This window comes from Salminus brasiliensis, chromosome 3, assembly GCF_030463535.1.
Source record: "Salminus brasiliensis chromosome 3, fSalBra1.hap2, whole genome shotgun sequence".
In the NCBI taxonomy this organism is placed as follows: Eukaryota; Metazoa; Chordata; class Actinopteri; order Characiformes; family Bryconidae; genus Salminus; species Salminus brasiliensis.
Genome location: NC_132880.1, coordinates 5452959 through 5480680, shown reverse-complemented (window position 1 = coordinate 5480680; position 27722 = coordinate 5452959). Strand labels below are relative to the sequence as shown.

At 46.2% G+C, this 27722-nt stretch overlaps 2 protein-coding genes across 2 annotated transcripts in view; one reads left to right on the top strand and one right to left on the bottom strand.

Annotated features, from left to right (window-relative positions):
- Positions 1-18907, top strand: part of notch3 (notch receptor 3) — a 34831-nt gene extending 15924 nt beyond the window's left edge. Inside the window, exons 6-33 of the mRNA XM_072675289.1 lie at positions 459-692; positions 781-936; positions 1097-1282; positions 2678-2791; positions 4150-4263; positions 6245-6478; positions 6601-6711; positions 6882-7074; positions 7558-7703; positions 8131-8364; positions 8617-8769; positions 8898-9126; positions 9227-9428; positions 9673-9829; positions 10106-10290; positions 10537-10669; positions 10818-11072; positions 11195-11307; positions 11548-12071; positions 12247-12573; positions 12688-12836; positions 12979-13201; positions 13337-13427; positions 13573-13741; positions 13839-14143; positions 14293-14440; positions 14550-14647; positions 14764-18907. Coding sequence (XP_072531390.1) covers positions 459-692; positions 781-936; positions 1097-1282; positions 2678-2791; positions 4150-4263; positions 6245-6478; positions 6601-6711; positions 6882-7074; positions 7558-7703; positions 8131-8364; positions 8617-8769; positions 8898-9126; positions 9227-9428; positions 9673-9829; positions 10106-10290; positions 10537-10669; positions 10818-11072; positions 11195-11307; positions 11548-12071; positions 12247-12573; positions 12688-12836; positions 12979-13201; positions 13337-13427; positions 13573-13741; positions 13839-14143; positions 14293-14440; positions 14550-14647; positions 14764-16290 — 6710 coding nt within the window. The 3' untranslated portion in view covers positions 16291-18907. The remainder of the gene's footprint in view (positions 1-458; positions 693-780; positions 937-1096; positions 1283-2677; positions 2792-4149; positions 4264-6244; positions 6479-6600; positions 6712-6881; positions 7075-7557; positions 7704-8130; positions 8365-8616; positions 8770-8897; positions 9127-9226; positions 9429-9672; positions 9830-10105; positions 10291-10536; positions 10670-10817; positions 11073-11194; positions 11308-11547; positions 12072-12246; positions 12574-12687; positions 12837-12978; positions 13202-13336; positions 13428-13572; positions 13742-13838; positions 14144-14292; positions 14441-14549; positions 14648-14763) is intronic.
- A 458-nt stretch (positions 18908-19365) lies between these two features.
- On the bottom strand, positions 19366-27688 carry LOC140551712 (retinol dehydrogenase 8). Its single transcript, XM_072675285.1, has 8 exons — positions 27541-27688; positions 27229-27290; positions 25974-26105; positions 24533-24694; positions 23142-23321; positions 21265-21358; positions 20843-21026; positions 19366-19920 (listed from the first exon to the last, which is right to left on the bottom strand). The coding sequence occupies exons 3-8, from the start codon at positions 26068-26070 to the stop codon at positions 19711-19713; spliced, it is 927 nt and encodes a 308-aa protein (XP_072531386.1). The 5' UTR covers positions 26071-26105; positions 27229-27290; positions 27541-27688; the 3' UTR covers positions 19366-19710.
- Between the last annotated feature and the right edge of the window lie 34 nt (positions 27689-27722).

Below are 27722 nucleotides of genomic sequence, written 5' to 3'. Positions count from 1 at the left end.
TCAAACTCCCTGCAAGCCTGTTTACTGTTTACTCCCATCTGCAGGTTAGAACTTGCCCTATCACACTGTCACATGACGTCCCCAGACTGGGATGCTTTTGACAGTGGAGCGTTGAGGACTTGCTGGTGTTACTGAACTTATAAACTCCTCACATGTAATGAGCAGCAGTTAGACCGTAGGGCCACTCTAGTGTTCTGAGTAAATTTACATTTTTCGAAATGTGCATGGCTTCACATCTCTAGAGTGGCACAGTTGTCTAACTGCTCACTCATCAAGAGACAGGAGATCATATGCTCGAATCACATCAACACCCTAGCCATCCATGGTCAGATGTTTGAGAATAGGAAGGTCTCCCACCATGTGATGGGGGGCTTCTAACCTGCAGATAGTAATTAACTGTAGCAGCTAAACGCCAGCTTTTCTGCATACCAATTGATTTGTCTCTGACTTGTTCTCAGGTCAGTACTGTGCCGAGGATGTGAACGAGTGCCTTATGCAGCCTAACGCCTGCCACAATGGCGGGACATGTTTCAACACCATTGGTGGGCACACGTGCGTGTGTGTTAATGGCTGGACGGGCGACGACTGCAGCGAGAACATTGACGACTGTGCCACAGCTGTGTGCTTTAATGGAGCGACCTGCCACGACCGCGTGGCCTCCTTCTACTGCGAGTGTCCTGTGGGCAAGACAGGTACTGTCTTTCCTTTGCCTTTTTTGTTTATGTTGGTTTACCCACCATTGCTCTGCCTCTGTTCTGACGCTCAGCTTGGTGTCTGTAGGTCTGCTATGTCACCTGGACGATGCCTGCGTCAGTAATCCTTGTAACGAGGGGGCAGTGTGCGACACCAACCCACTGAACGGCCGGGCCATCTGCACCTGTCCTGCTGGCTTCATTGGGGGAGCTTGCAACCAGGATATGGACGAGTGCTCTATTGGTACAGTACCACTATTTGGACACTTCCTTGTTGGCCTGTTTAATTTTAGACCTAGCTTTTTTTTTGTTCTTTTGGTGGCCAAAACGTCAGGACCTCCTTAGGAGAATGTGCATACATTGTTATTAAACCACATCTCTCTCTCTTTCTCATTCTTTTTTAGGTGCCAACCCTTGCGAACACTTTGGGAAGTGTGTGAACACTGAGGGTTCCTTCCAGTGCCAGTGCGGCCGTGGCTACACGGGTCCTCGCTGTGAGATCGACATTAACGAGTGCCTGTCCATGCCCTGCCTGAATGACGCCACCTGCCTGGACCGCATTGGAGAGTTCACCTGCATCTGCATGCCCGGTACCTACACCACCAAACCCACAACACAGCCTGGCATCTCTCACCACATACACACCTAAAAAGCCACAGGCTTTACAGTAATGTGCAGAAGTTGTGGACCAGTAAAGCCAGTTGTTTTGTTAATCCCCTAGGAATATGACGCTTCTGCTAAAATAGGTCCTGATAAATGAATTGTTTAAGGATACATTTATCAGGTAAATTGTACATTATAGTGGCCAGTCATTTGACCTATAGATTAGCCAATAGTGCAACAAGTATAAGTATCCCATGAATCTGTTACATAACCTCCCTCAATTTGGGGTGGGGGTTACCCACATGTTCAAGCCACTGATTGCAGGAGATGGCAAAACAAGCGTCGGGCTGCTGCTTGTCTCCAGCACACAGACGCCCAAAAAAGTTCTGTAACCGGCACTTACATGCATCCCAGGGTCTTGCGGACTATACAAATGAGGGCTGGGAGTGTGGAGTCTATAGGGCTAGCAGGGAGAGAGACAGAAAGAGCTAGAGCGAGAGTGAGAGAGAGGGGGGGGGGCTGGGGGGAGGAGGAGTGTGTGTTGCATGATAATGAGCAGTAGAGTGGTGGGAATGGACGGCAACAATAGGGCCCCTCTGTGCTCCTCTCTGTGCCCCTCGCACACAGAGAGAGAGAGCAAACTTTTTCCCAGCGCTTTTCCCCAACCCCCAAAACCCCCAAAACCCCCACCACCCCCCCCCCCCTCCATTCCCCTGAAAAAAAACCCTTTCATTTCCACAGACACCTCTTCCTCTCCATCCTCCTCATCGCCGGCCACTGTGCGGGCGTGGGTGGTTCAGTTCTGATTCCTTTACGTCGATTTGGTCCATATTTGAATAAGGAGGCTAATGGCTGATTGTGGGACATGCTAGTGCTCCATTGAGGGCTGTCTATGGTACTGTGGGGTCATGCCACAGACAGTAGGGTGTAGAGGTCCTGCTCAAAGGAGAGGCCCCAGTTCCAGTTTGTAGACATAGAACCATTACCCATAACCTCTTAGACATGAATTTGTAGTGTAGCCTGTTATTTGGGCCTCTGGCATTGTGAGAAGGCCCCTGAGCTGCTCTAAGGGGGCCGGTTGTGTCTAGACCGATTACTGTCGTTTAGGACCACTATTCAAGTGTAATAGCAGAGTTATGTAATATGTAATGAATGTTGATTGAAGTTCAAACCTCTTCTGCTCTTCCCTCTGCTTGTTTCAGTGGACCAAGTGAATACTTAATGATAACTGATGGCTTATGGTTCAGTTATTAGGCTTATGAGAATGAATATGTGACGCCTGGATCCACCAGCAGCTCCTTAATGCACTAAATATTGCATATATCCACTGATATTGCTGCTCTGTGTGTGACAAGACTCTTTGTGTGTCAACTGTTGCTCAGGCTACATGGGAACCCACTGCGAGGTGGACATAGACGAGTGTGAGAGCAACCCCTGTGTGAACGACGGCATCTGCAGGGACTTGGTCAACGCCTTCACTTGCACCTGCCAGCCAGGTAGGAGGAGAAAGCCTCAATCACCACACCATACAACCCTGCTAGCCGGCATCCACTCAGCAAAGTCAGAGAATTAACCAGATTCACCCTCAAGAGTGTGCAAGAACACTTGTGGAATGTTTAAGTCAATTGATATTAGACTGCAGGGCCGGTTGTGTGTTATGCGTAATTACTCATAAGAGCCAGGCCTTTTGGGGGCAGCGGGGCAGCAGGGCTGCGTGCCAGGACAAAGGCACCATTGTGCCCCCCTCTTCCCAAAACCATCCCCCCACTCAACCATGTTGCAAGAGAAGGGGACAGCATGGTTTTGGGGAGTGGGGGGATAACAGCAGTCCTACTAATGAGATTCTTTTCCTGGTTTGCAATTTACATCTGGGGCAGACAACCCCCTCCCCAAATACCCACATCTAGCTATTGAGTGGGCAGAGCTTGTGCTAGGAGAGGAAAGAGGGTAGGGGGGGGCTTTTCTGGCACATGGAGAAAACAATTCGTATGCCCCCCCTCCCACCTCTAACCTCCTGCCCTAAGCATCGGCGCACAAGATCCCATCACAACACTGTTAATCAACATGCCGCATTCTGTGCATGCAAAAATGGACGTTTTCCACAGGGGCCCCTGCCTATAGACTACTCTTACTTCGGCCCAGTGCCCCTCGTTTTCCCAGCCAAAGCATGCCAGCCAGTAATTAAAAGCTCAGCGCAAACCAGTGCAAATATGTGGTATGAGTTTGAGGGGGAAGTCTTAGCAATAGTTGCAGAAATATGTGCCAGATAGAAACAATGTACTTGTTGAACCCAGACTAGCTAGTGTCCTGTCTTGTTCCGTCATTCACTAAAAAGCAAAGAGTTGGAGCAACATGTTCTCTCTGGCTTTTCTCAAATGTAGAATAGTCAGAACATCCCATAATGAAGTGAATTAGCTTGTTAAAAACACATTCGTAATTGGAACAAGAAAACCCATTTTCGATTTTAGATTTGTAACAGATTTGTAATTCTATAGGCAGATGCTATTATTATGAGCTGTCTTTTCTGTTTCAAGCCAATTTTGTGATGGAATCGATCATGTGCTACAGGTGCAGCATAAAAGATCTTGTAGTTAGATTACACTTTTAATGTTCCCCATCTTCATGCTATTGATGTGGAGTGGATGTTTGGACTTGATGACAGCTTCTTAGAGTTTAAGGGCTTTACCAAATGGGAATTTTGTTAACTGCAAAACTGGCCACAGCTTGGTCAGCGTCCCCAGGTCTGTCGACACAGCCCGAACCTAGGCCGGGCACCTCTGCCCTCTGTAGCTGAGCACAGTGACCCTTTTTCTGCCTAAGAGTAACCCCTGACCTCTGTATTTGCCTGTCCCAGGCTTCACCGGCACCATGTGTCAGATCGACATTGATGAGTGTGCCAGCACACCCTGCCAGAACGGAGCCAAGTGCATCGACCGGCCCAATGGCTACGAGTGCCGCTGTGCTGAAGGTAGGCCATAGAAACCTTGTGTCTGTATGTGTGTGTGTGTTTAGAGTGTTAAAAGCAAATAACTGTAAAACCGTTGTGTATTGCTGTAATCTTACCGTTGCAAGGTCAGACATTTACCCCCCTACATAATCCCCCTCAATGGTGTCAGACATCTCCCGAGTTCATATAGCAGCCTCAGACTGACCACACACACCTGTGGCCGCAATGAAATGGCTGATGTTGAGTCTGATGTGGAGGTCAGACGACTTCTATTGTGCGCCACTGATCAGACTGTCAACAGGCTCTTAATCCCCCTCGTCCCCCCACTGGACCTCAGGGATCATAGGGTCACCCAGGGCCAGCAGCTGCTGAGGATGGGGGTTACGCTCTGCTGTCACCCCGACATCTGCTCATCCGTACCCTACAATAACATACCCACACAGCGCCGTATGCTGTGGCCCGAAAATCCCAGCAGCCCCCTTTACATTGTCCCGTCTGGAGGAATGTGTCGTCTGTTGTCCCATTGGACAGATTCTCTGCGAGGCCAAGTGCATGTAGTCTGGGTAACAGGTGCCTTTATATATATATTATATAGAACTATAACATATGCATTGATGGTATATATATATATATATATATATATATATATATATATAGATATAGATAGATAGATAGATAGATATTAAGGTTGTGTTATCCAGAGTCAGGATGAGAAAACTCTTCTGTGACTAGGTGTGTTCAAACTTTCAACGTATACTCTACTTAAAAGTACTATAAAGTATACTGTATATTGAGCATGTACATAGTCTGTATGTATGTGTGTGTGTGAGTATATGCTTGTTTGCACGGGAATAAAAAAAAGAGTGTGTGGAGTGTGAGGTATTGTCTGGGGAAGCCAGCTGCTTGGTATTCTGCTGCTCCTGTTCTGCTGCACGGAGTCGTCCCGTTAGCAGGGGCGCGGGGTATTGTCCCACCGATCTCTTGGACAAAAGCAGTTCTGTGAGGCCCAGTGAAAGGCGCCCTCTACCCCATCCCCCCTCCTTCCCCCCGGCGGCCCGTCCCGGACCAGCCCTGCCCCGCTCCGCCGCTGCCTGACAACCTGTAGGCATGGTAACCGCGGGAACCCGGGCACCGCACTGTAGGACCTTTCAGCTGAGAGAGAGACAGAGAGCGAGAGAAAGAGAGAGAAGGAAACAGAGGAAGTAGAAAGAAACCTTCCAAAGAGGGGGGAAAAAACGCCACCATGCAGACACAGAGAACGAGGAAAAGGAATTGGAAGTTTTGGGATAAAAAAAACAGACAGAGAGAGAAAGAAAGAGCAAGAGAATCTGGGAAAGAGGTGGAGGGCGAGGGGGAGAAGGAGCGTGCGAGTGAAAGAGAGGAAGTCTTCACATCGCAGACAAAACCGTGAATAGCAGAGGGGCTGAATCAGTGTGTGAAATGCAGTAGCGCTGCGAAAAAAGACACGGCACAAGAGACGCCGTCCCATGGATTGTTGTGGGTGAGCGCATGTCTGAGTGACTTCAGCCATCGCCTCAGGCTCTCCTGTTCAGAAAGGAGATCAACGCTCTTGAACACTGCCCATCAAAGCATTTGGAGACACCTGACTTTCCAAAAATGTATTTAATTATTAACAAACTTTGATTTTGGTCACTTTGCAACACCTCAATTATTGTACTTGGTAGGGATATAAATCTCTGGCTGCATAAAGATTAGATCTGAAAACTTGAAAAGGAGCACCATACCTTTTGGCTTTTGAAGCTCTCAAATTGGGACCATAGTTTGTTCACAGTCAATGTTAGCAAAGGCCTGTTGAATTTTTTTAGCAGCTAAAAGAAGATAAAAAGATAGCAAAGCACTTTCAGGTTGCAGTTTATTGTAATTACAGTGTAATTAGAAAAAGGCAGTTAACATTGCCAGATCAATCAAAACCCCTGGGTGTTACTAAGTACTCATAACCCTAGACCAGTAAAGTAATTCCGATTCTATGTCCTGTCTCCAGGCTTCGAGGGAAGACTCTGTGAGAGCAACATTGACAACTGTCAGCCGGACCCCTGCCACCATGGTACCTGCGTGGATGGCATCGCCACCTACACTTGTAACTGTGTCCCTGGCTACACGGGTTACCGCTGTGAGAACCAGCTCAACGAGTGCCACAGCAATCCCTGCCAAAACGGGGGCAAGTGCGTAGACCTGGTGAACAAATACATCTGCCAGTGCCAGCACGGCACATCAGGTGAGAGAAAGCACCGAGCTGCGCAGCTCGAAAAAATGGGCCAGTCACTTATAAGCAGTGTCTCTTTGCTCGTGTGAAGAAGTAAGACGTACACAGTAACGAATACTGATTCTTTCACACAGGCACCAACTGTGAAATAAACTATGACGACTGTGCCAGCAATCCATGTGAATACGGCATCTGCAAGGATGGTATTAACCGTTACGACTGCGTGTGCAAACCCGGCTTCACTGGTGAGATATCATCTGCCTCAGTCTCTATAGTATAAGCAGTGATCTAAGATCAGGTCTCTAATTTAATCTGAAGATATCTGATCTTGGATCATCTCTCTGAGACATTTGAGGAATATGGCCTGCAAAATGCTGATTTCAGGTCAGTAAAACACTCTCCCTCTCCCTCTCAGGACCCCAGTGTAACGTGGAGCTGGATGAGTGCTCGTCAAACCCCTGCCGCAACGGAGGAACCTGCGTAGACGAGGAGAACGGCTTCCGCTGCCTGTGTCCTGCTGGATACCATGAGCCGTACTGCTTCTCCCACGTGGACGAGTGCAGCAGCAGCCCCTGTGTGCATGGAGCATGTAGAGAGGACCCCAATGGGTACAGCGCTGTAGCTTATTCTCTTTAACACAGAGACGCCATAGACCTGCTCCAGCAGCTTCATTCTAGCGGCTATTAAAGGGCTTAGTATTCATCAGACAAACTGATTTAGGTTTATTATAAATTCATTATTATAAAATGCAATTATGCAAAGTATTTAATTTAGTTGTTTTTTTGATGTATAAATAGTAATTAAAGGGGCAAAAAATGCACAAATGCATTGATACAAGCCAATTTACCACCGTATTATTTTGCCTCAAAAGGAAACGATAAGCTTTGCTTTTATTGGTTTATGGCACCAGCGACAACTCACTTAACCTACATAGTAAAGCATAGTTTTAACACTGTGACATAAATCCTGTGATTATTCCTGAGTCTTACCAGATAGTGCTGCTGTTTTTCAAAATAAATTGCATAGCCATGATAATGCATGGATGGTGGGCATAAACCAAACAGTCAGTGACGGTGGATTGTTTTGCGCAGATACCGCTGTGACTGTGAGCCAGGATGGGTGGGGAAGAACTGTGACCTAGACCGCAATGACTGCCTGCCCAACCCTTGCCAGAACGCTGGCACCTGCATCGACCAGCTCAACGGCTTCACCTGCAAGTGCCGACAGGGCTTCAGAGGTGGGTGTTGCATCTAGCTAATTCCCTTAATTCATAATACATGACAGGTCTGACACTCCTGACAGAGATTAAGCAAAGCCTGGCAAAGTCCTAAAAATGTAGTAATGAAAGATCATCACAAGTATTAAAGGTGTTATCGAATCCCCCTTTAATGCATAATTTAGTCCAAATCTCTTTCTAAAGATGTGCATGAATTTATAGGCAGTCCGTATTTGTACTACTCAAGACATTACAATGTCTCCCAATCACAGCTCTGAAGAACTGGGCCATATCTCCCCCTACAGGATGAATGTATGGTTTGCATCATTGTGTTCTGCAAAACCAAACATGCAGCTCCGATTTGCTTCCAACCAACATTATCTGCTTAGTATTATGTCTCTCTCTCTTTCTCACTCTTGTTGTGTCTTTCTTTTTTTTCCATCCTCAGGTAACCAGTGCCAGGTGAACATCAACGAGTGTGCATCCAGCCCCTGCCTGAATCAGGGCACGTGCGTGGACGGAGTGGCCAGTTTCACATGTCTGTGTGAGGCACCCTACAGCGGGCCCACCTGTGCCGAGGTGCTCACACCCTGCTCACCTAATCCCTGTGCCAACCACGCCCTCTGCACGCACACACCTGACTACTTCGGCTACCAGTGCAACTGTCAGCCAGGGTGGCAAGGTGAGGGATCCCACTGCTTGTTTGGATGCACGCCTGAAGAATATGCACATTTAGAGCACTGAGGCTAAAACCTTAGCATTAAAACAACCGCCAGGTTACCCTAGGTGTTTATAGTAGCTTACCCTGCAGTTATTAGTTCTATAGTTACCAGTACAGCTCTATAATAAAATAGCATGTAGCAAAATCAGCCATTATGTATGAATATGCCTTCCAAATTCGCATGTGACTAACCCTGTGCTGCTGTCTCCACAGGCCATCTGTGTAATATTGACGTAAACGAGTGCGCATCTAACCCATGCAAGAACCGCGGCACCTGCACCAACACATTAGGCGGCTACGTGTGCTCGTGTCGTGGCGGATACACTGGACCAAACTGCGAAACCGACATCAATGACTGTCTCCCGAGTAAGTAAAATCTGTTGCAAACACAGATACAGAGTATAATCAGCTGTTCTGTATCTTAGAAAATCTATTACACAACCTGTATATCTCAATCTTTCACCTCTTTGACTCCCCTTTTCCCCCTTTTGCAGACCCCTGTCTCAGTGGAGGCTCTTGCATGGACGGCATCAACACCTTCTACTGCACCTGCCTGCCTGGCTTCACAGGCCCGCGATGTGCCATCGAGGTGGATGAGTGCCAAAGCGCCCCCTGCAAGAACGGGGGCACCTGCACCGACTATGTCAACAGCTACACCTGCACTTGCAAGCCAGGCTTCACTGGGCTGCACTGTGAGACCAACATGAATGACTGCACTGAGAGGTGAGAGAGCCCAGTGTATAGATGCTGTAGAGTGTTTGGCCCAGTATGACCTGATATTGTCAAGAACAGTGCTAACCTCTTTGCCCTGGATGTCCCACAGCTCATGCTTTAATGGGGGAACCTGTGTGGATAAGATCAACGGCTTTTCCTGCACATGCCGCGTGGGCTTCACCGGAGAACACTGTCAGTATGAGGTTAACGAGTGCGACTCACAGCCCTGCCTCAATGGAGGAGTGTGCCAGGACGGCCTGGAGTCCTTCCGCTGCTCCTGCCCGAAGGGCTACACCGGCAGCCGCTGCCAGGTACATACCCCAGCCCTTCACTACCACAGCAGAGAACTTTTACTAACATGGTTCAACTATAAGATGAAGAATAATTGCATAGCATCAGCAAGCTAGCAACCACCTGAGATACCAAAGGAACCACCTGGGAATACCATAGTAACTGCCTAGCAACCACTTAGCAACACCATAGTAATCAGTTAGCAAATACCTGATTTAGCAAATATATAATTCAGTCAGTCTAAGCGTCTGTTTTGTTATACAGGTGCCTGTGGACTGGTGCAGGCGTTCTAACCCGTGTCAAAACGGTGGCCGCTGCAGGCCTAAAGATGGCTCCTTCACCTGCGACTGCATGGGTGGATGGTCTGGACGCTACTGCGACATCCCAGGGGTCTCTTGCGAGATGGCTGCCATACAGAGAGGTTTGTGTGATCTCAGTTCACATCTGCACACAGTGTGTTTGCAACCTGGGCTGCCTCTGGAGTGCCCTGGCCTTAATGTTTTTCTGCTCTAACACACTCACTTCAGCTCATGAAGGGCTCGTTTATGAGCTGTTTAGTTGAATGAGATGTGTTAGAACAGGGAAGACAGTAAAATATGCCAGACATATTTGGAGTTTAAAAGAGCTATAAATGACTGTTATGTTTTTTCTGGCTCTGGTTTGACTTTGCTGCTCTTGTTCTTTTGTGCTGCTTCAGGTCTTCAGACAGATGAGCTTTGTCATCGTGGCGGCCACTGTGTGAACACAGGGAACACACACTACTGCAAGTGCCCGGTTGATTACACTGGCAGCTACTGTGAGAGTCAGGTGGACCACTGCGAGGACAAACCCTGCCTTAATGGCGCCACCTGCAGGGGCTACGTGGGAGGGTACACGTGTGATGTAAGTGGCAGGATAAAATCTTTTCTATCAACAAACACATTAATTAATACCAAGGATTACAGATTCCTAAATATTCCATCATTATATTATGATATATTCCATCTTCAGTCAACACCCTAGCAACCAGCTAAGACACCATAGCAACCTGGGATACCACAGAGGCTGCACTTTTCTAGTTACCAAGTGTAATCTATGAGACCAGTCAGCAGTCCACTTACTCACTATATTGTCTCGACATTTTCTCAGTGTATGCCAGGGTACGAAGGCCAGAACTGCGAGAGGGAGATCAACGAGTGCCGCTCTCACCCATGTCAGAACGGAGGCACCTGCATTGATCTGGTGGGCCACTACATCTGCTCCTGCCCACCTGGCACATTGGGTAGGTCTAAAAACCCTTATTAATATAAATTATATGATAGGTTTGTACAGATATACACAGAAAAGAGGTGCAGCAAATGTCTGTATTTAGATTAAATCTGACTAACAGCCTTAACTCTATAATGCTGACGACAAATTTGTCTCTCTAGGGGTCCTGTGCGAGATAAACGAGGACGATTGTTCTACTCCCATGAGGCCTCGTGGCATGCCCAAGTGTCAGAATAACGGGACCTGCGTGGATCGTGTGGGAGGCTATCGGTGCAACTGCCCTCCAGGCTACACGGGCGACCGCTGTGAGGGAGATATAAATGAGTGCCACTCCAATCCCTGCAATGCAGCCAACAGCCTGGACTGCATCCAGCTGCCCAATGACTACCAGTGTGTCTGCAAGCCAGGCTTTACAGGTATGTAAGGAGCATACTGAGAGGCTTTGGGTTAGGCAAGTGTGGATAGGCGTGGAAGTAGTGTGTTTCAGTGAGTTAAGGTGTGGGCAGGTGCTCTAACTGGTGTGATTGTGTGTGTTCAGGTCGAGGCTGCCAGAACAGGTTTGGTGTGTGTGAGTCTCAGCCTTGTAAGAATGGTGGGGCATGCTCTGGGTCCAGCAGTTCGCCACTGGGATACATCTGCACCTGTCAGCTGGTGAGTAACCTTCATATGAAAGTTCCTCCTGCATTTCTTAACTCAAATTCTAAATTAACTAGAAATTAACTTTTAACTCTCTGCTAACTTTGCTAATCCATGCTAACCATCCTGATGGCTTGTTGTGAGTGAATGACTACACTACCTAATGTACTAATTTCAATAACAGAAATTCTAATAATTTGATAGATTAATACTTTTCCAGTCCTTCACCACAACATCTGTATTTCTGTCTCTCAGGGCTACACAGGGGCTAACTGTGAGCGCAGCATGTCCTGCAGAGAGCTGTCCTGCTATAACGGTGGCAGCTGCACAGTGACGTCCCGTGGTGCACGTTGCTCCTGCCAGCAGGGCTATGCCGGGCCACAGTGTCAGCACCGCAGCAACCAGAGCTGCTCATCCAAACCCTGCCGTAATGGCGGCATATGCACCGAGGAGGCCACTTTCCCCTTCTTCAGCTGCCAGTGCGTGGGAAGCTGGAATGGTAAGCGCTGCGAGCAGGAGGCCCGCATGGTGGAGGGGCCCATATGCCCAATAGCAGACTGCTACGGAAAGGCCAACGATGGGGTTTGCGATAAAGAATGTAACAGCATGGCCTGCCGCTGGGACGGGGGCGACTGCTCACTGGCTGCGAACCCCTGGGCACGCTGCGCTGACCCCCGCTGCTGGCGTGTCTTTAACAACAGCCAGTGCGACGAGTCATGCAATAACGCAGACTGCCTGTACGATAACTTTGACTGCAAGAGCAAGGAGAAAGTCTGCAAGTAAGTGACAGCTAAGGTTATCTTTGCTTTTTGTCTTTGCCAAAATTCCAGCACTGTCCTGGAATATTTCCCCATATTTCCAACATTTTAATTATGAATGAATGAATGTAACTGAAAACATGGAAACGTTGGGGGCATTGATCTTCATTTTCGCCCTTTCTCATTCTTACCCCAGTCCTATCTATGAGACATACTGCATGGACCACTACGCAGACGGCCGCTGTGATCAGGGCTGTAATAATGAGGAGTGTGGCTGGGACGGTCTGGACTGTGCTAAGACGGTTCCTGAGGACCTGGCGGATGGTGTGTTGGTCATCGTTGTGCTGCTGCCACCAGAGGAGCTGCTGCGGACAGGCACGGCTTTCTTGCAGAAACTCAGCAGCATCCTGCGCACTTCCCTGCGCTTCCGCCTCGACCATAACGGAGAGGCCATGATCCGGCCCTACACCCGCCGCAGTGACCGTCCCAAACGAGAGTTAATGCCCCAGCAGGAGGTCATTGGGTAAGCAGTCAGACACGTGCCAACATATAGCACCATACATTACAGCATATAAACTGGAATTACTGCATATTCATGGTTCAACCTTTATGATTCCTAATGGCTCTTTCTGTTCAGGTCCATCGTTTACTTGGAGATTGATAACCGCCTCTGCTCCCAAGATTCGGATAATTGTTTCCCCACAGCAGACAGTGCTGCTGAATACCTGGGAGCCCTGTCAGCTCGGGAGATGCTGCGCTTCCCCTACCCACTCAAAGAAGTCCGCGGTGAGTGCTTTTACTAGCATTTCTCTCAGCATTCACTGAAGAAACCATTCATAGATCATTTCATTTAGTCAAACTAGAGTAGGGTACATATACGAAATGACTTGTTATGTGGATTTTTAAAGATAATTATATTTTTTCTCAGGTGAGAAAATTGATAATCCGGATGTGCCCGAATGGGCTAAGCTGCTGCTGGTGGGGGTGGCGGCGCTCTTCCTGCTGGTCATCCTGGTGGTGGGCATGCTGATCGCCCGGCGCAAGCGGGAGCACAGCACACTGTGGTTCCCTGAGGGATTCTTCCTCAAGAAAGACACCAGCAGCAACAAGAACCGCAGAGAGCCAGTCGGCCAGGACGCCCTGGGCATGAAGTGAGTCCTTTCATTTCTTCTCCACAGTGCACTTTTACAGCTATAGCTAATAGTGTCATAGCAGTGACTGGGTAATACGCTTAAAGCCTTTACTTTCAGAGGTTAATTAGGGCACCTTTGCTCCATTTTTCGCAGGCATATGCCAAAGACAGTGGAAGAGTCCTTGCTTGGGGATCACAGTGACCAATGGATAGACACAGACTGTCCGGAAGCCAAGAGACTGAAGGTGAGCTTTTTTCTTGTTTTTTTGAGTGTGTTAAAATATTAGATCTGTTGGGTGTCTGTAATACATTACAGGTCGGCATAAGAAAATGAAACAGTGCCTCTGGTGGTGAATTTGTGTTTAACAACATTGTGTATGTGTGTGTCAGGTGGAGGAGCCCAGTATTCTCTCAGACAGCGAGGATGCTGTCGACAGCAGGCAGTGGACACAGCATCATCTAGCGGCAGCAGACATCCGTATGCCCCCCTCCATGGCCCTCACACCTCCGCAGGGCGAATTTGATGGTGACTGCATGGATGTCAATGTGCGGGGACCAGGTATGTCCTCCCTGGATCCGCAAGATATTTAGTTGAATATTTTTGAATGATCTGTAAAAGCCTGATCAAATGAACTGATGTATTCGTGTTGCTGCAGATGGCTTTACTCCACTGATGCTGGCCTCGTTCTGTGGCGGCGGGCTGGAGCCAGAAGTGACAGAAGATGACGACTCAGAGGAGTCTTCAGCCAACATTATATCAGACCTGATCTACCAAGGTGCATCTCTGGCTGCCCAGACTGACCGGACTGGAGAGACTGCTCTGCACTTGGCTGCCCGTTACGCCCGCGCTGATGCTGCAAAGAGGTTGCTGGATGCTGGAGCAGATGCCAATGCACAGGACAACACTGGCCGTACACCACTCCATGCAGCCGTGGCCGCTGACGCTCAGGGAGTCTTCCAGGTACATCAACATACTAATGCAACTTCAGATCAAGTGTACATCGCCCGGGATTTGTCCTAGGATGCTGTTCTACAGTGGCTTTTGGTTCCAGCAGTTTTTTTTGTAACCTTACATGTATTGAACTGACATATTTCTCCTTTTCCTTACAGATTTTGATCAGAACACGTGCAACGGATCTGGACGCACGCATGTATGACGGTTCAACAGCTCTGATCCTGGCAGCCAGACTGGCTGTTGAGGGCATGGTTGAGGAGCTAATCACCTGCCATGCTGACGTCAATGCTGTGGATGAGCTGGGTGAGTGTCCATCATTATAAATGGCATTGGTGCATTTGTGGTGTGTAAAAAGTACATTTTGAAAATGCACCAGATTTGTAATGGTTATGTTGCTCATTTCATCCCCCAGGTAAATCTGCACTGCACTGGGCAGCGGCAGTGAATAACGTTGAAGCCACAGTTGCCCTGCTGAAGAATGGAGCCAATAAAGATATGCAAGATCTTAAGGTATTCTTTTTACTTTGACCTCCCTTGTACCTTCTAGACTTGCCAGGTATTACGACATAAATCTCAACCAAATTATTCCTGCCAACTCACACTCCTTTTCCTTTATTCAACCTCAGGAGGAGACCCCACTTTTCCTGGCCGCCAGAGAGGGCAGCTGTGAGGCTGTGAAAGTGCTGTTGGCCCATTTTGCAAACCGGGAGATCACGGACCACATGGACAGGCTTCCACGTGACATCGCCCAGGACCGTATGCACCACGACATTGTGCAACTTCTGGACGAGTACAATACGGTGCGCAGCCCGCAGAGCCACTCCGGAGCCCCCGGACACCATCTGACAGGTCACACACTTTCACCCCTTATGTGCCCACCCAGCAGTTTCCTGCCTAACCTGAAGAACGTCCCGCAGGGCAAGAAGAGCCGCCGTCCAGGTGCAAAAAACCTGGGTGGGGGACACGCCTCAGGCTTGAAGGATTCAGTGAAGGCACGGAACAAGAAGCTGACGCTGGACATGCAGAGCGCCCTGCTGGAAAGCTCTGTCACTCTTTCACCTGTCGACTCACTTGACTCACCACGCGGAGGTGCTAGCAATGCTGGTTACGTTACTAACCCCACATCTCCGGCTGCCATGCCCTCTCCAGGCCTTTTCCACACCTCCATGTCTGTGCCCAGCACTCCCATGGTGCACACCAGCATGCTGGATGGCAGCAGCGGCCCATTTGCTGTGTCTATGGCAGGTCTGAATGACCTGGCTGATGGTGGCCTTTCCATGCAGAGTCGCATGTCCATGCAGGGGGCTCAGGCTGCCCATGGCTATGTCCTGAACCCCGGGCAGATGGGTCTAAGTATGGGCATGGTCAACCCGGTCAGCGTGCCATTTGACTGGCACAGCCGCATACCTCCCTCGCCCCAGTGTGGCCAACCAATGGTGAGCATGGTGCACCCAGCGGCCGCCCAGGGGGCCATGCTCCCGCAGACGCCCAGCACCATGCAGCCTACTATGCTCATGCACCCACAGCAAGTGTTCCGCAGCGCTCAGCAGCCAATGCTACAGCCCACGCCAGTATCCGGAGCGCCCTCACTCAGTCCCGTCAAGCTACCCTCCATAGCTGAACAGCAGCAGCAGATCCACAGCCATGCCCTCAGCAAACAGCAGACCTTGACCAATATGGGTTCCTCAACACCTCCAACTCCACAGCAGCCACAGAATCCTCCAGCCTTCTACCAGCAGCAACAGCAGCAGCAGAGTCAAGGTCAACCCCAGCAGCAGCAACAGCAGCAACCCCAAGCGCCCACAGCTCCACAGCCTTCGCAAAGCCAGGTTGTCTCATCTCAGGCCTCCCAGGCACCCCCAGCCCAGGCCAGCAGCAGCAGCAGCACTGGCTTAGAGGACTACCCCACCCCGCCCTCACAGCACAGCTACAACTCCGCCATGGATACCACGCCCAAGCATTACCTGCACCTGCCCAACGAGCACCCCTACCTGACGCCCTCTCCCGAGTCACCAGAGCCCTGGTCCAGCCCCTCACCCCATTGCGTATCCGATTGGTCTGACTCCACCCCCAGCCCGGCCGTCACCGGGCCTGCCCAGACCCAGATCCCCCACGTCGCAGAGCCCAACGGCAAGATGCAGGTGTTTGCGTAAATCGAATCGAACTTCTGGGACCTGGCAAGAGTAGAGGAGAACATCTAACTCTGGGGCTTGTGTATTTTTTCTTGTCTGTTTTTTAATTACGCGTCAGCCCGTTTCCAAGATTTTAATTGGATTAAGGATTGACTTGGTGTTCGTCGAGAAGACCCGTCTGCCGGCTCTTGTCCGCAGGAGAAAAGAGTAAAAGGGAAAAATGTTGTGTTGTCTTAAAAAGAAAAGACAATTTAATGAAGTAAGACGTTCTGTCACAGATGGACTTGTGTTTTTTTATTATTAAAAAAAAAAGTATATGAAGAAAAAGAAAAACCACGTCTTTCATTTCAAAGACTTGGGGACGCTCGACCTGAAACTAACAAACTTTTTTAAAAGTAGAGTAACGAGAGAAAAAAAGTGAAATTTTTTGAAGGAAATTCCTTTCTTTTTATTTATTGTTCTCGACATGTTCCTCTAAAAAAACTGCCTTGTGGGGGCGTCCTCTCCCTCTGTCTGTGTCCAGTTCTCACAGTCAAGATATGTTTGCTCTTGCCATGCTGCTCCATACCTGTTACACAACTGCACCATCGTTACAGCAACAGAGACAGCTCGTTGTTTTTTGCCTTTTGTTCGTTTTCATTCCCGCACGTCGGCTTTGTCCGTCATGGCCCGTCACGGAACCTGGAATTCTGAGTTACAGACAGAAAGAGCTGGGCGTCTTACCTGTTTTGAGTGATATTATTTATTTAGGCCAGCGTTAATCCACAAAATCGGCTTCCCAAAACACCTAGGCACGTGTGAATTGGCCAGCATTAGTGATATATTTGAATTTGATGAACTAAAGTGAATCGATACATTCCGTAGGAGTAATGTGTAATATTTTCAAGGGGCATCTTTGAAGCACTTCTAAGGCCAAGCAAGGGTTAAAATTGACAGCTGCCATTCCAGAACAGCATTGCTGCAGACTGATCGATATTCATTATCGCTAATAGGAAATACGCTGCTGTTCTACTACCGTTGACGTTGACGGAAAGGATCCGTTTAAATTCTGAAGGGACTTTAAATAAAGGGCCTGGCGTCAACCCGCTCCCAATCCTCTAGCTTGTTCGGAGGTCACTTGGCAACACTTAAAACTGTCACCCGCTGCCCTTTCATCTTTTTTATTTCTTTATTTTGGACGATTTGTACGAATTTTTGTTTTTTTATTGTCTTTACTCTCTATGTTATAACCATGGTTACCTTTGGAACATCGCTATGATGTGCTAAGCTGTGTTTTTATAGGCTGCTGCTTTCTGTCGCTACTGTGACGCCTCTATGTCTCCTGGTGAAAGGTCCTGGCCAACCCCCACCCCCCTTTACGCCTCAACCAATGGTTTCTGGTCTCTTCCAGGGCCTTTAATTTGAACACTGCCACAGCCTCTGCTGAAGCCTGACCAGAAGAATGTTTCCGGTTGCGTTACGACCCCTGGTCCCATTGAGCTTGAGGCGTATGACAGCAGGGCCTGGATGACCAAACCTGCAAAACTAGGCTAACGGTGAATGGAAGCTAAGAAACCATCAGGTAGCATTATGCTCACATAACCTGCTTAATGCTAACTGGTAGCGCTGACTTGCTTTCATCACTTATTAGAAACATTAGCCTTTTTGACTGAAGCATTCCTTCAGGCCAAGTTTCAATGCTAAACCATAACAAACCCCGGATGCTCCATTAAGTCTTGGTCCTGTTGATACATTTCTATATAGTCCAGCCTCATTCAGGCCACAAGAAAGACCAACTCTTGTTGTGTTAGCATGCTAGCTAGCTAGATGTGGACTGCGTGTGAGTGTGCTTGTGTGGAAAGGGGTGAATGTCTGGAGAGGTGGCTAGCGGGCTGCTAGCGCTCTGTTACTCCTCAGGGAGGTGTTATATAGCATGCAGTGTTGTCTGCATCTCTAGCAGTCCCCACCTGGCCAGCCTGGAGGGATGTCATCTGCCCTTCGTGGCCCAAACGGAGCGAACGCTGCTATGTAGCGCGGGCTTCCCCTGGTGTCAGCCACAGGTGCAGATTCTCATCTTTCTGGGAAAGATCCCGTCCCGAGTGCAAGACCCCTTGGTGGCCTGACCCAACCAAGGACGCCAATGAAATTTAGCCCAAGAGTTTACAAGTACACTCAAAATTCACTGCCCTGGCTGGATTTGAGCGCACCAGCCACACCCACTTGTGTTACATTTGGTATATTTGTTTAATTTCCTACTTTTTTTATCATTAGCCATCAGTCATTCGGTCACTACCCCCGCCCCCCTCCAGTGCTCTGGACATTTCGTAAATCCAGCATCTTCATGTAAATACGTTGTTTAGGTCTATTTTGTGTAAGAGAAGTCTTATGTTTTTAAAAAAAAATGATTATGTACTAAAAAGGACAAAAAGTGTACTTTCTATTAGCATTATTTTTGAAAGGGAGGATGTGACTGATATATATTTTGTCTTGCATTACTAGAACAGCCATAGATATTTTCTGGCTTTTTTTTTTTTTATTAATTCCTGTACTTGTTTAAAGTAGTTTAAATCATTGTATATAAACACCTTTTCACATTGTTTCTTTCTACAGACAAAAGTTGTAAGATAAGTTACTTCTAATAAAACAGTAGGGAACTACATTCATGTCCCGTGTCCTTTTTTGTCCTCTTGGATTCTGGAAACACAGACTATACTGTAACAAACAGGTCCGCCTAACCTACAGTGGTGCAGTACCTGATTACAGAGCATCAGAACTAAGTTCAGTCAAAAGTTCAACAGAATTGGCCTCTCTGGAGCAGATAAACCTGCATGAACCTATTGCCACCATACCTAATGCTAGGCTAGAGGGGTATAAAGCCCGCCAGCATTAAGCTGTGGAGCAGCGGAACTCTGTAGTGTACTCTGGCTAGATGGATGGTGCAGACTAACGCTGCATCGTCACGGAATGCAATCAAATTCCCACAGCAATGCTCCAAAATCTAGCAGAAAGCCTTCTTCCCTGGAAAGTTCCGACAAATACTTCAACAAAAGCAGGATCTCTGTTTCAACATCCTCGAATGATTTTAAATTACTGCTGAGATTTACTTTAATCGTTTATTCATTTACAATATTTAAGTCAGTCCTAAAAATGATATTCTAAAAGACTTTAAAAAGTATTGATTACAGTACAGCTGCTTGAGCAGGAGTGTCCAATCTTAATCTCTACAAGACTGATCAATACTTTTTAAGGCTGGCAGCAACTGATCAAACAAGTGCTTCAGTCACAGCAGCCCTTTACAGACAAGACTGGACATCCCTGTTCTCGAGTACCCAGCAGATGATATGATGGAAGCAAGACCATGATTCCTGATCTGGAGACACTGGATCTGCATGTGTGTGACAGCCGCAACTACAAGGCCTGTGGACAGAATTCACATGTAGTTACACCAACTATTCGACATGATCAAGGTTTCCCCATCCTCTTCTGAAGCAGCCGCAAGATTCCCAGACTGGCGTTGAACATGCGGTCGTGTTGGAAGACCATCTTGTAGAAGGCGTCTATAGGCAGGCGGCCTGTGGGGTCCGCGTGCTTCATGGCCGTCATGGGGGTGTACAGGCGGTTGGTCTGGTGGCGAAACGGGGGATTCTTTGATACAAGCAGACGGTGGGTTTGCTGCAACGGATTAGCGAGATCGTTAGAGAGGTTTTGTTCATCTGGCCGAGGGCCACAAGACGTTAGACATTAATTCATGAGGAATGCAAAAACAAATGTGTTCAGAATCATCATACCTTATTGTTAGAATTACTATGAATTATTATTTAGTAACTACTGTGATTCATGATTAGCTGCATTTTAACTGTAGTTATTCACAATTAATCACAGTTTGGTGCAGTTGGTGCTTGTTTACATTTTTGGTATAGTAATTAATGATTAGCTGCATTTTGTGCATTATGATTAATCACATTTTAGTAGTTATTCCTGATTAATTGCAATGTGTGTAATCATTCATGATTAATTGCATTTTTTGTAGTTATTTATTATTAATCACATTTTTCTGTAAGTATTTAAGATTATTAGAATTTTTGTGTAAGTATTCATGATAATCATGTTTTCTGCAGTTATTTATGGTTAACAGCATTTTTGGGTAATTCCTCATGATAAATTATAGGTTTGTGTAGTTTTTCATGATTATCTTCAGAATTTATCTGCACTATTTGTGCAGTCATTTATTAATAATCATGTACTTACTTACGATAAAAAAAATTTTGTAACACTATTTATGATAAAAGGCATTTTAGAGTCGCTATTCACAATTAATTGTAGTTTCTGGTTGAATTATTCATAAATAACTGCATTTTTTATACTTGCATTCATGATTAACTCCATCTGTGTGTAGTTATTCATGGCAAACCCCATTTTCTGTGCAGTTTTACATGATTATCTGCATTCTTGTGTTAATGTGACTAATCTGATTTGGTGTCGTTGTGTAGTTAATCATGTTTAATCACATTCTTTTGTTTTGTTAATTGCTGTTTATAGCCCCTGTCTTACTCGTGTCCCTGTTTATCCATTATTCAACCAACCATTTTCTCACCTCAGCCACCTCCTCTGGCGTCTGGCCGAGAGAAGAGAACACCTTTTTGGAGTAGGGCAGGTAAATTTCGCGAAAGATTCTGGCTGTTTCCTCGTCAGCGCCGGACAGGTCCATGTTCTGCGCCTCCTCGTACACCTTCCTCTCAAACTCGGTCACCACTGGTCCTGGCTCCACCAAGGTCATCCTGTAGATAATGGGAGAGGGTTTTGTCAAGCGAAAATGCACTGAGAAACAAACCCAACTGAAGATCAGAATGAATTTCTCTGCAACTACGCACATACATCCACAGACTCATAACTACTGGCTGGGCTAGAAACCCATCTCAGACTGGGAGAGGCTAGAGCACCCAGCTGTTCATCCAGCTACTTTAACTACTCCTGCTCTGTGGAAAGGGAGTTAGACTAGCATTTACTGTCACTCACTTAAGGTTAAACTTCATAGCTTGCACAGCAAGGCTCTCACAAAAGCCCTCTACTGCGAATTTTGAGGCAGCGTAGACATCATTGAAGAGCAGGCCTGTAAGCAACAAAGATCAGCTCATGCAGTGGTTCCTCAGTGGTCTCTCTGCCAGCTATGTCTTCTATGTAATAAAGGATGTCTCTTTACAGCTGGGGTGGGTAACTGCAATCCTGAAGAGCACAGAACTATGTTTCTCTGTTTTAGAATGTCCTAATTAACTTAATTAATAGCAAAACTGTTAAATATGTTTTTTCAGAGAAGCAAAAATAAGAAATTGTGCATATCAAAGGTACACAATGTCCCCATTACCTTAGATGCAAGTGCCCAGTCCAGACATCTTTGTTATGGAAGGTGTACTTCAGTAGTTTTTTAACTGGACTAGTTAAGAGAAGCTTTTGCCAGTCCAAGTAGCATCATTTGACCAGTGTCGAGGTGCTACATCAGGTCATATAGACCTGTTTACATGGTTTCTGAGAGAGTAGTCCGGTAAAACTCACAGAACTGCTTTGAGAAAGCCAAATTCATGGGTCTTGGATAGTGCTGGCACTATACTGGCACTTCCACACAGTATCAGTATTGGCAATAGATGCTTACTGACACCCTACTTTTCATCTGTCAAACGTTTAAACAACCAGTAAAAGCCAGTCATCAATAGTTATTAGCATTAGCACTGTTTCTTTCCATGTGGTGTTTCTGTGGTTCTTAGTTTGGTTGAGTTTCAGCAGCTTGTTAAAAGTGTAGCCGCTTTTTACACTGAGACATGGACCTGAATGTGAAAATGCTGCAGAAGAACTTTCTGTTTCTAAACTGGTGTTTTTGTCACTGCTCTGAAATGTGAATTTTAAACACCAGTTAAAAGCAGTTTGATGAAGCTTAGCCAGATGATGCTTCCCTACCTGCTTGTGTTTCTGCACTGTGGCAATTTAGATTTTTTTCATAGCTCTGAAACTCTGAAGCTCGAATTCAAGCTGATTTGATCTTATTTGGGATCAGATATTAAAAAGTACAACACTATAAATATCAGGACTATCAGGACACTACCATATATCGAGTATACTCAGTATCTACTTAGTATCAATAGATACTTGAAAATCTGGTATCAGTATCGAAAAGGATAAAGTGGTATTAATGCATCCCTAGTCTTAGATTCATAGTAGGCTTCCTTAAAAATGGGCATTGCTGGTTACGGAAATAATGTCCCGCCCTTCAACAAAAACAGCCAATCAGCTTGCTGGTTACATCACGAGTCATTAATACAGACATTCTCTCAATCGACTCACATTTTGTATTTAGTTGTATTTATCTTTTATATCAGCAGGATATAAGGTCCAACCGACTCACACGCTGTCACTATGATCGACGGATCACTGGTTCGAATCCAGGTCATGCTGCTAGCCATCAGCAGCCAAGGCCCAGGGAGCAGCACCTTATTCTGCTGGACCACTCAGGTTCATAAATCTGCAGTTAAAACTGAAAAATGGCTACATAGATGTTATTTATTCATTTCAATAACTGATCGATTATTTGACTACTAAATAATTGTTTGTCGCAGCCCTATTAAAGAAAGAAATGGGGCTCCTAACAACCAAGCATGACCTGACAGACCACCAACACAAACTGCTGCCTTAAAACTTTCTTACTTTCAGAAAGAGGAGAGTCCAGACCTCAACATCATTTGTATTTGGATCATTGGGTGGTAATTTTGTGTTGCGTCTCCTAAAAAAATGGAAGCTACAATAAAGGTGATGAGAAAAACTTGACTTTTCACCAAACCGCCGCTTTCCGGATTGCAGTTCCCCACCTGGCCTGAAAGCTAAGTGTGATGGTGTTCTGTAAATACCCTGAATGCCCATGACGCTGCTCATCACCACGATGTGGCCATTCTGGCGCCTCTTCATGTCTGGCAGTATCTCCTTCACCAGCCGGACCAGCCCGAAGAAGTTAGTGTTGAAGAGGTCCTGCATGTCCCTCACGCTCTGGCACTCCAGCGGCCCAATCATGCCCACACCCGCATTACTCACTGCACACGGGACAGGGGTGAGCTTCCCAAAAGCATCACGGCACAAAGAGAATCACTCTGAACACTCACTAAGACAAAGACCTTCACACTGGTCAATTCCTTTGAGAAGCATCTCCAAAAAATCTAATGACCATGATTTATCACTGACCCCAGATTTTGGGATGTCTAATGGGTGTGTCTTTAGTTCAAAACTGGAAATGCTAGGCTATGGTTGCTAGCAAACACTGGACTTAGACTGTCACCAATCTCATCTTAGTAAACACGCGCCATTTGGAGTTCCTGGAATCTTTTAACTATGTACACTACATGGACAAAAGTATTGGGACACTTGCTCATTCATTGTTTCTTCCAAAAATCAAGGATATTTTTTGAAAAGGAGTGGATCCTGCTTTTGTTGGAGTAACTGTTTCTACTGTCCAGGGAAGAAGACTTTCTACTAGATTCTTGAGCATTGCTGAGAGGATTTGATTGCATACAGAGACAAAAGCATTAGTGATATCCCCCACCCCACCTCATTCCCAACTCCACAACTCATCCCAAACGTACTGGATGGAGCACCAACCATCATTCCAGAGAATCCAGCTCTACTGCTCCACAGCTCAGTGCTGGGAAGGGTTATTCTGCTCTAGCCAGCAGGTTCATGCTTATCTGTTCAAGGTATTTACAGAGATAAGATTGGTGACTTATTGCAGTCAAATGCCAGCCTTTGTTAGCAATGTTAGCCTAGCATATTCCGTTGTATGTTAAAGAAACACATGTCCAATATCAAATATGTCTTGACTATTTGTCTTGACTATGGGCTATTGCTAACAAGGTTGTGGGTTCAATTCCCGGGCTCGGCAAACTGCCACAGTTGGGCCCTTGAGCAAAGCCCTTTACCCTCATTGCTCCCCGGGCGCTGGAGTTGGCTGCCCACTGCTCTGTGTGTGTGTACTCACTGCCCCTAGTTCACTTGTGTGTGTGTTCACTACCACAGATGGGTTAAATGCATTTCGCTGTACAGTGACAAATACGTTTACCTTTTAAGTAACGTTGCATCACCTGTGTTTCTACGAAGATTCAAACCTATGTGTGCCACTGACCTGCGCTTTTCATGACCATAAGACACTCTTCCACCACTTCACTTCAGTAGTGCTTCCTGATTGGCTCGTGAATGAATCTGTTTTGCTATCTAGTTGAAACACATATAAAAATGAACATCTCTTATTCACCCAGAATGTCCACTCGTCTGTCTGGCACGCTGTTCACACACTCTCGGATGGAATCCTCACAGCTGACGTCCAAAGGTCGGATCTCTAGGGTCTTGCTCAGACACTCTCCGGCTGCTCGCTCCAAAGCCTCCCTCTTCTCCATGTCCCGCATGGTGGCCACCACTGACTCAAACAAACACAGAACAGATGAGAATAGTTAACTCACACAGCCAATCACACACACTTCTATTTTCAATATTTATTATTATTTATATAATATAATAAATAAATGCCTTACTTTATATTTTTCTCACAGTAATTATAGAACAAATGGCATCTCTAATGACAAAATACATAAATAATATATTATTACTGTCACGCAAAACCTTGTATTTTTTGTCACCAATAAATTGAGACAGACCGTTGTTCTTTACACTGTGTCCAAACGGATGAACAGAAATGCACCAAAAGCCTTGGAATAAACTTTTTACATTGACTTCCATTGATATACATTATATGGACAAATGTATTGGGACACACCTCTTAATCGTAGAATTTAATAGTTTAAAAATAAGCCCCTAGCCATGCAGTCTGCCTTTCCACACATTAGAGAAAGAATGGGTGGTTATAAAGAGCTCACCGAACTCCAGCGTGGTTCTGTAATAGGAGACACCGCTGCAACTCAATAACTGCAGAGCTCCAGACATGCTGATAGAGCTGCAGAGGGGGGCCGACTCCATATTATGGATTTATAATAATATGAGTAATATTATCCATGGGCTACTAATTTGGAATGGGATGTCATAAAAGCTCCTCTAAGTGTAAGGTGTAGATGTCCAAATACTTTTGTCCATAAGTCCATTGTCCATTGTCCAGATATAGCCACACTCTGCAATGCGTGGGGCTCAAGCACCTTTCAGTCCATTTAGTTGCAGAAACTGGACGGACTGTTCTAGCTTCCTCTATTGACATGCTGTTGACTTTGGGTTAGTATAGCAGTTAATTTAGTAAAAACATCCATTAGTATATCTTTCCTCAGTACAATGGTGTGTGTTTTGACAGCATTTCTTTTTTATGCAAACTGAGCAAAATGCATGGTTCATTTCTATATTCATTTCCTTAATTTATATATTTATTCCAGTTATTGCGCCCCCCAATGGCAACCTTTGTCAGAGTGTTATTATAAATGCTTGTTCCAATTTGAGCTGCTGCCAATGAAGTCATAAAAGCTCTATCCTCAGAGTTTACAGACTTTATTCATGCTAACTTCACCCCATAAACTGCAGGATTATGTGCGAGGATTAATATTCAGTAATTACACAAAAACGACTGGAGCCACTGTCGGTTTCTGAGCAGCTTAATTATCTGATTCTGTGACACCATTAACTACTCAACAACTACTGAGACACTGGATGTGATCAATATAGCACAGCCAGACAGCCAGACAGCCAGACAGACTAACCTTTGAACCTCTTCAGTTCATCCCTGGCAAGACGTACAGCCACCGCCAACCCGATTCCCGAGGAGCATCCGGTCACCAAAACCCTTCGCGTTCCCATGATCCTGTGGGCTTCAGTTAGGGATAGTTTCCGATCTAAGGTGACAAAAAGGTGTTAATGTGATGTTACAGCTTCCTATCTTCCATATCTGTGAGCAGTGACTCAGTCCACACTCACAACCGCCCTCTCTCACCCGCCGGCATGGGCTCCAACGGAGATTAACTCCTAATCTGGTTTATTCTCCGTGGATTGAGTTTGAATTCGCTGTGACAGCCACTGTCTGACCTAGTTCTCATGCGTCAGTCTGACATGCATTAACATGTTATAAGCCAGTGTACTCAAATAACGCCCATCCTATCTTCAGTACAGTCAATATTGCAGGCCTCAAGCAGCATTAGTAGCCCAACCATTCTGGTCTACACCTACATAACATTAGAACCACCTGCCTAATATTGTATAGCTTCCCCACGTGCCACCGGAAAAGCTCTGACCCGTCGAGGCATGGACTTCATAAGACCTCTGAAGGTGTCCTGTGGTATCTGGCACCAAGACGTTAACAGCAGAGTTAACAGCATAAGTCCCGTAACTTGTGAGGTGGGGTCTCAATGGATCACATCAGTAAGCTTTGGGCTTTCATGTACCTGTCAGCAGTTACTGACCACTGCGTACCATGAACACCTCACATGACCTGCCTGATGGAGATGCTCTAACCCAGCAGTCTAGCCATCACAATTGGGCTTATGTCAAAGTGGCTCAGGTCCTTACGCCTTTGTCCAAGAACTGACTGTTCACTTGCTGCCTAATATGTAGATCCTAACCTTTAACAGGTGCCATTGTAAGGAGAACACGGTCACTGAGGTGGTATCCTTAGGGGGTACGTCTTCGGTACCTTCAATTACATATCATTATTGTACCATTTTATTAAGTTGCATTTACTTCATAGACTAAATTTGGATGTTTTATTTGACTTTTCTATTTTTTCCCTAAAAAACTAAAGTTACTAATTAAGCCTTAACACCTTCAAAGATTTCGGTGACACACAACTTCCATTAAGTCCTATTTAGAAACATTAGCACAGCTCACAGCTCCAGTGCTAAACTAAAAAAATAACTTCTGAAACCAAACTATGTTTAGAGAAACTGGCTACATACTAGTTTTTGGTGAACCTTCCCTTTAAACCTCATTTCAGGAACATGAGGGGCATAAATGCAGGCCTACCTGTACCTTGTCCCGGTACCTGTACTGCTTTCCCAACAGTGCAAAACAGAACCAGATTAACCCTAAAAAGGACAGGAACTGAGTCTTAATGACTAAAACTTGATCTGGGATTCAATTGATCATAAATATAATTAAATTAAATAAAAGTAGAATTATTTGAGCATGCGCAGAAAAGTACAATTCTAAAATACTGCATTTAAGTACATGCATAAGCAACTAGTCTCAACCCACCCCTGCCTGCATGTTAAACAGACTGACTGAGGTTGACCAAAACAGACCAAATAAATAAAAGAAAAATAAATAGAGGCTGACCTTGTTAACAGCTCGAGCGTCCAGTCCAGTCCAGTCCAGTCTACAGGAGATTCCTGCTTAACAAAAAGCCAGACGTGCTTTCAGACGTGCATTTCTAGTACTTCTTGCAGTGCATGTTGTTTGTTATGTATCACGTTACTGCGCTCCGTCAACAGGTCAGCAGGACACTGGTCAGAAACCTG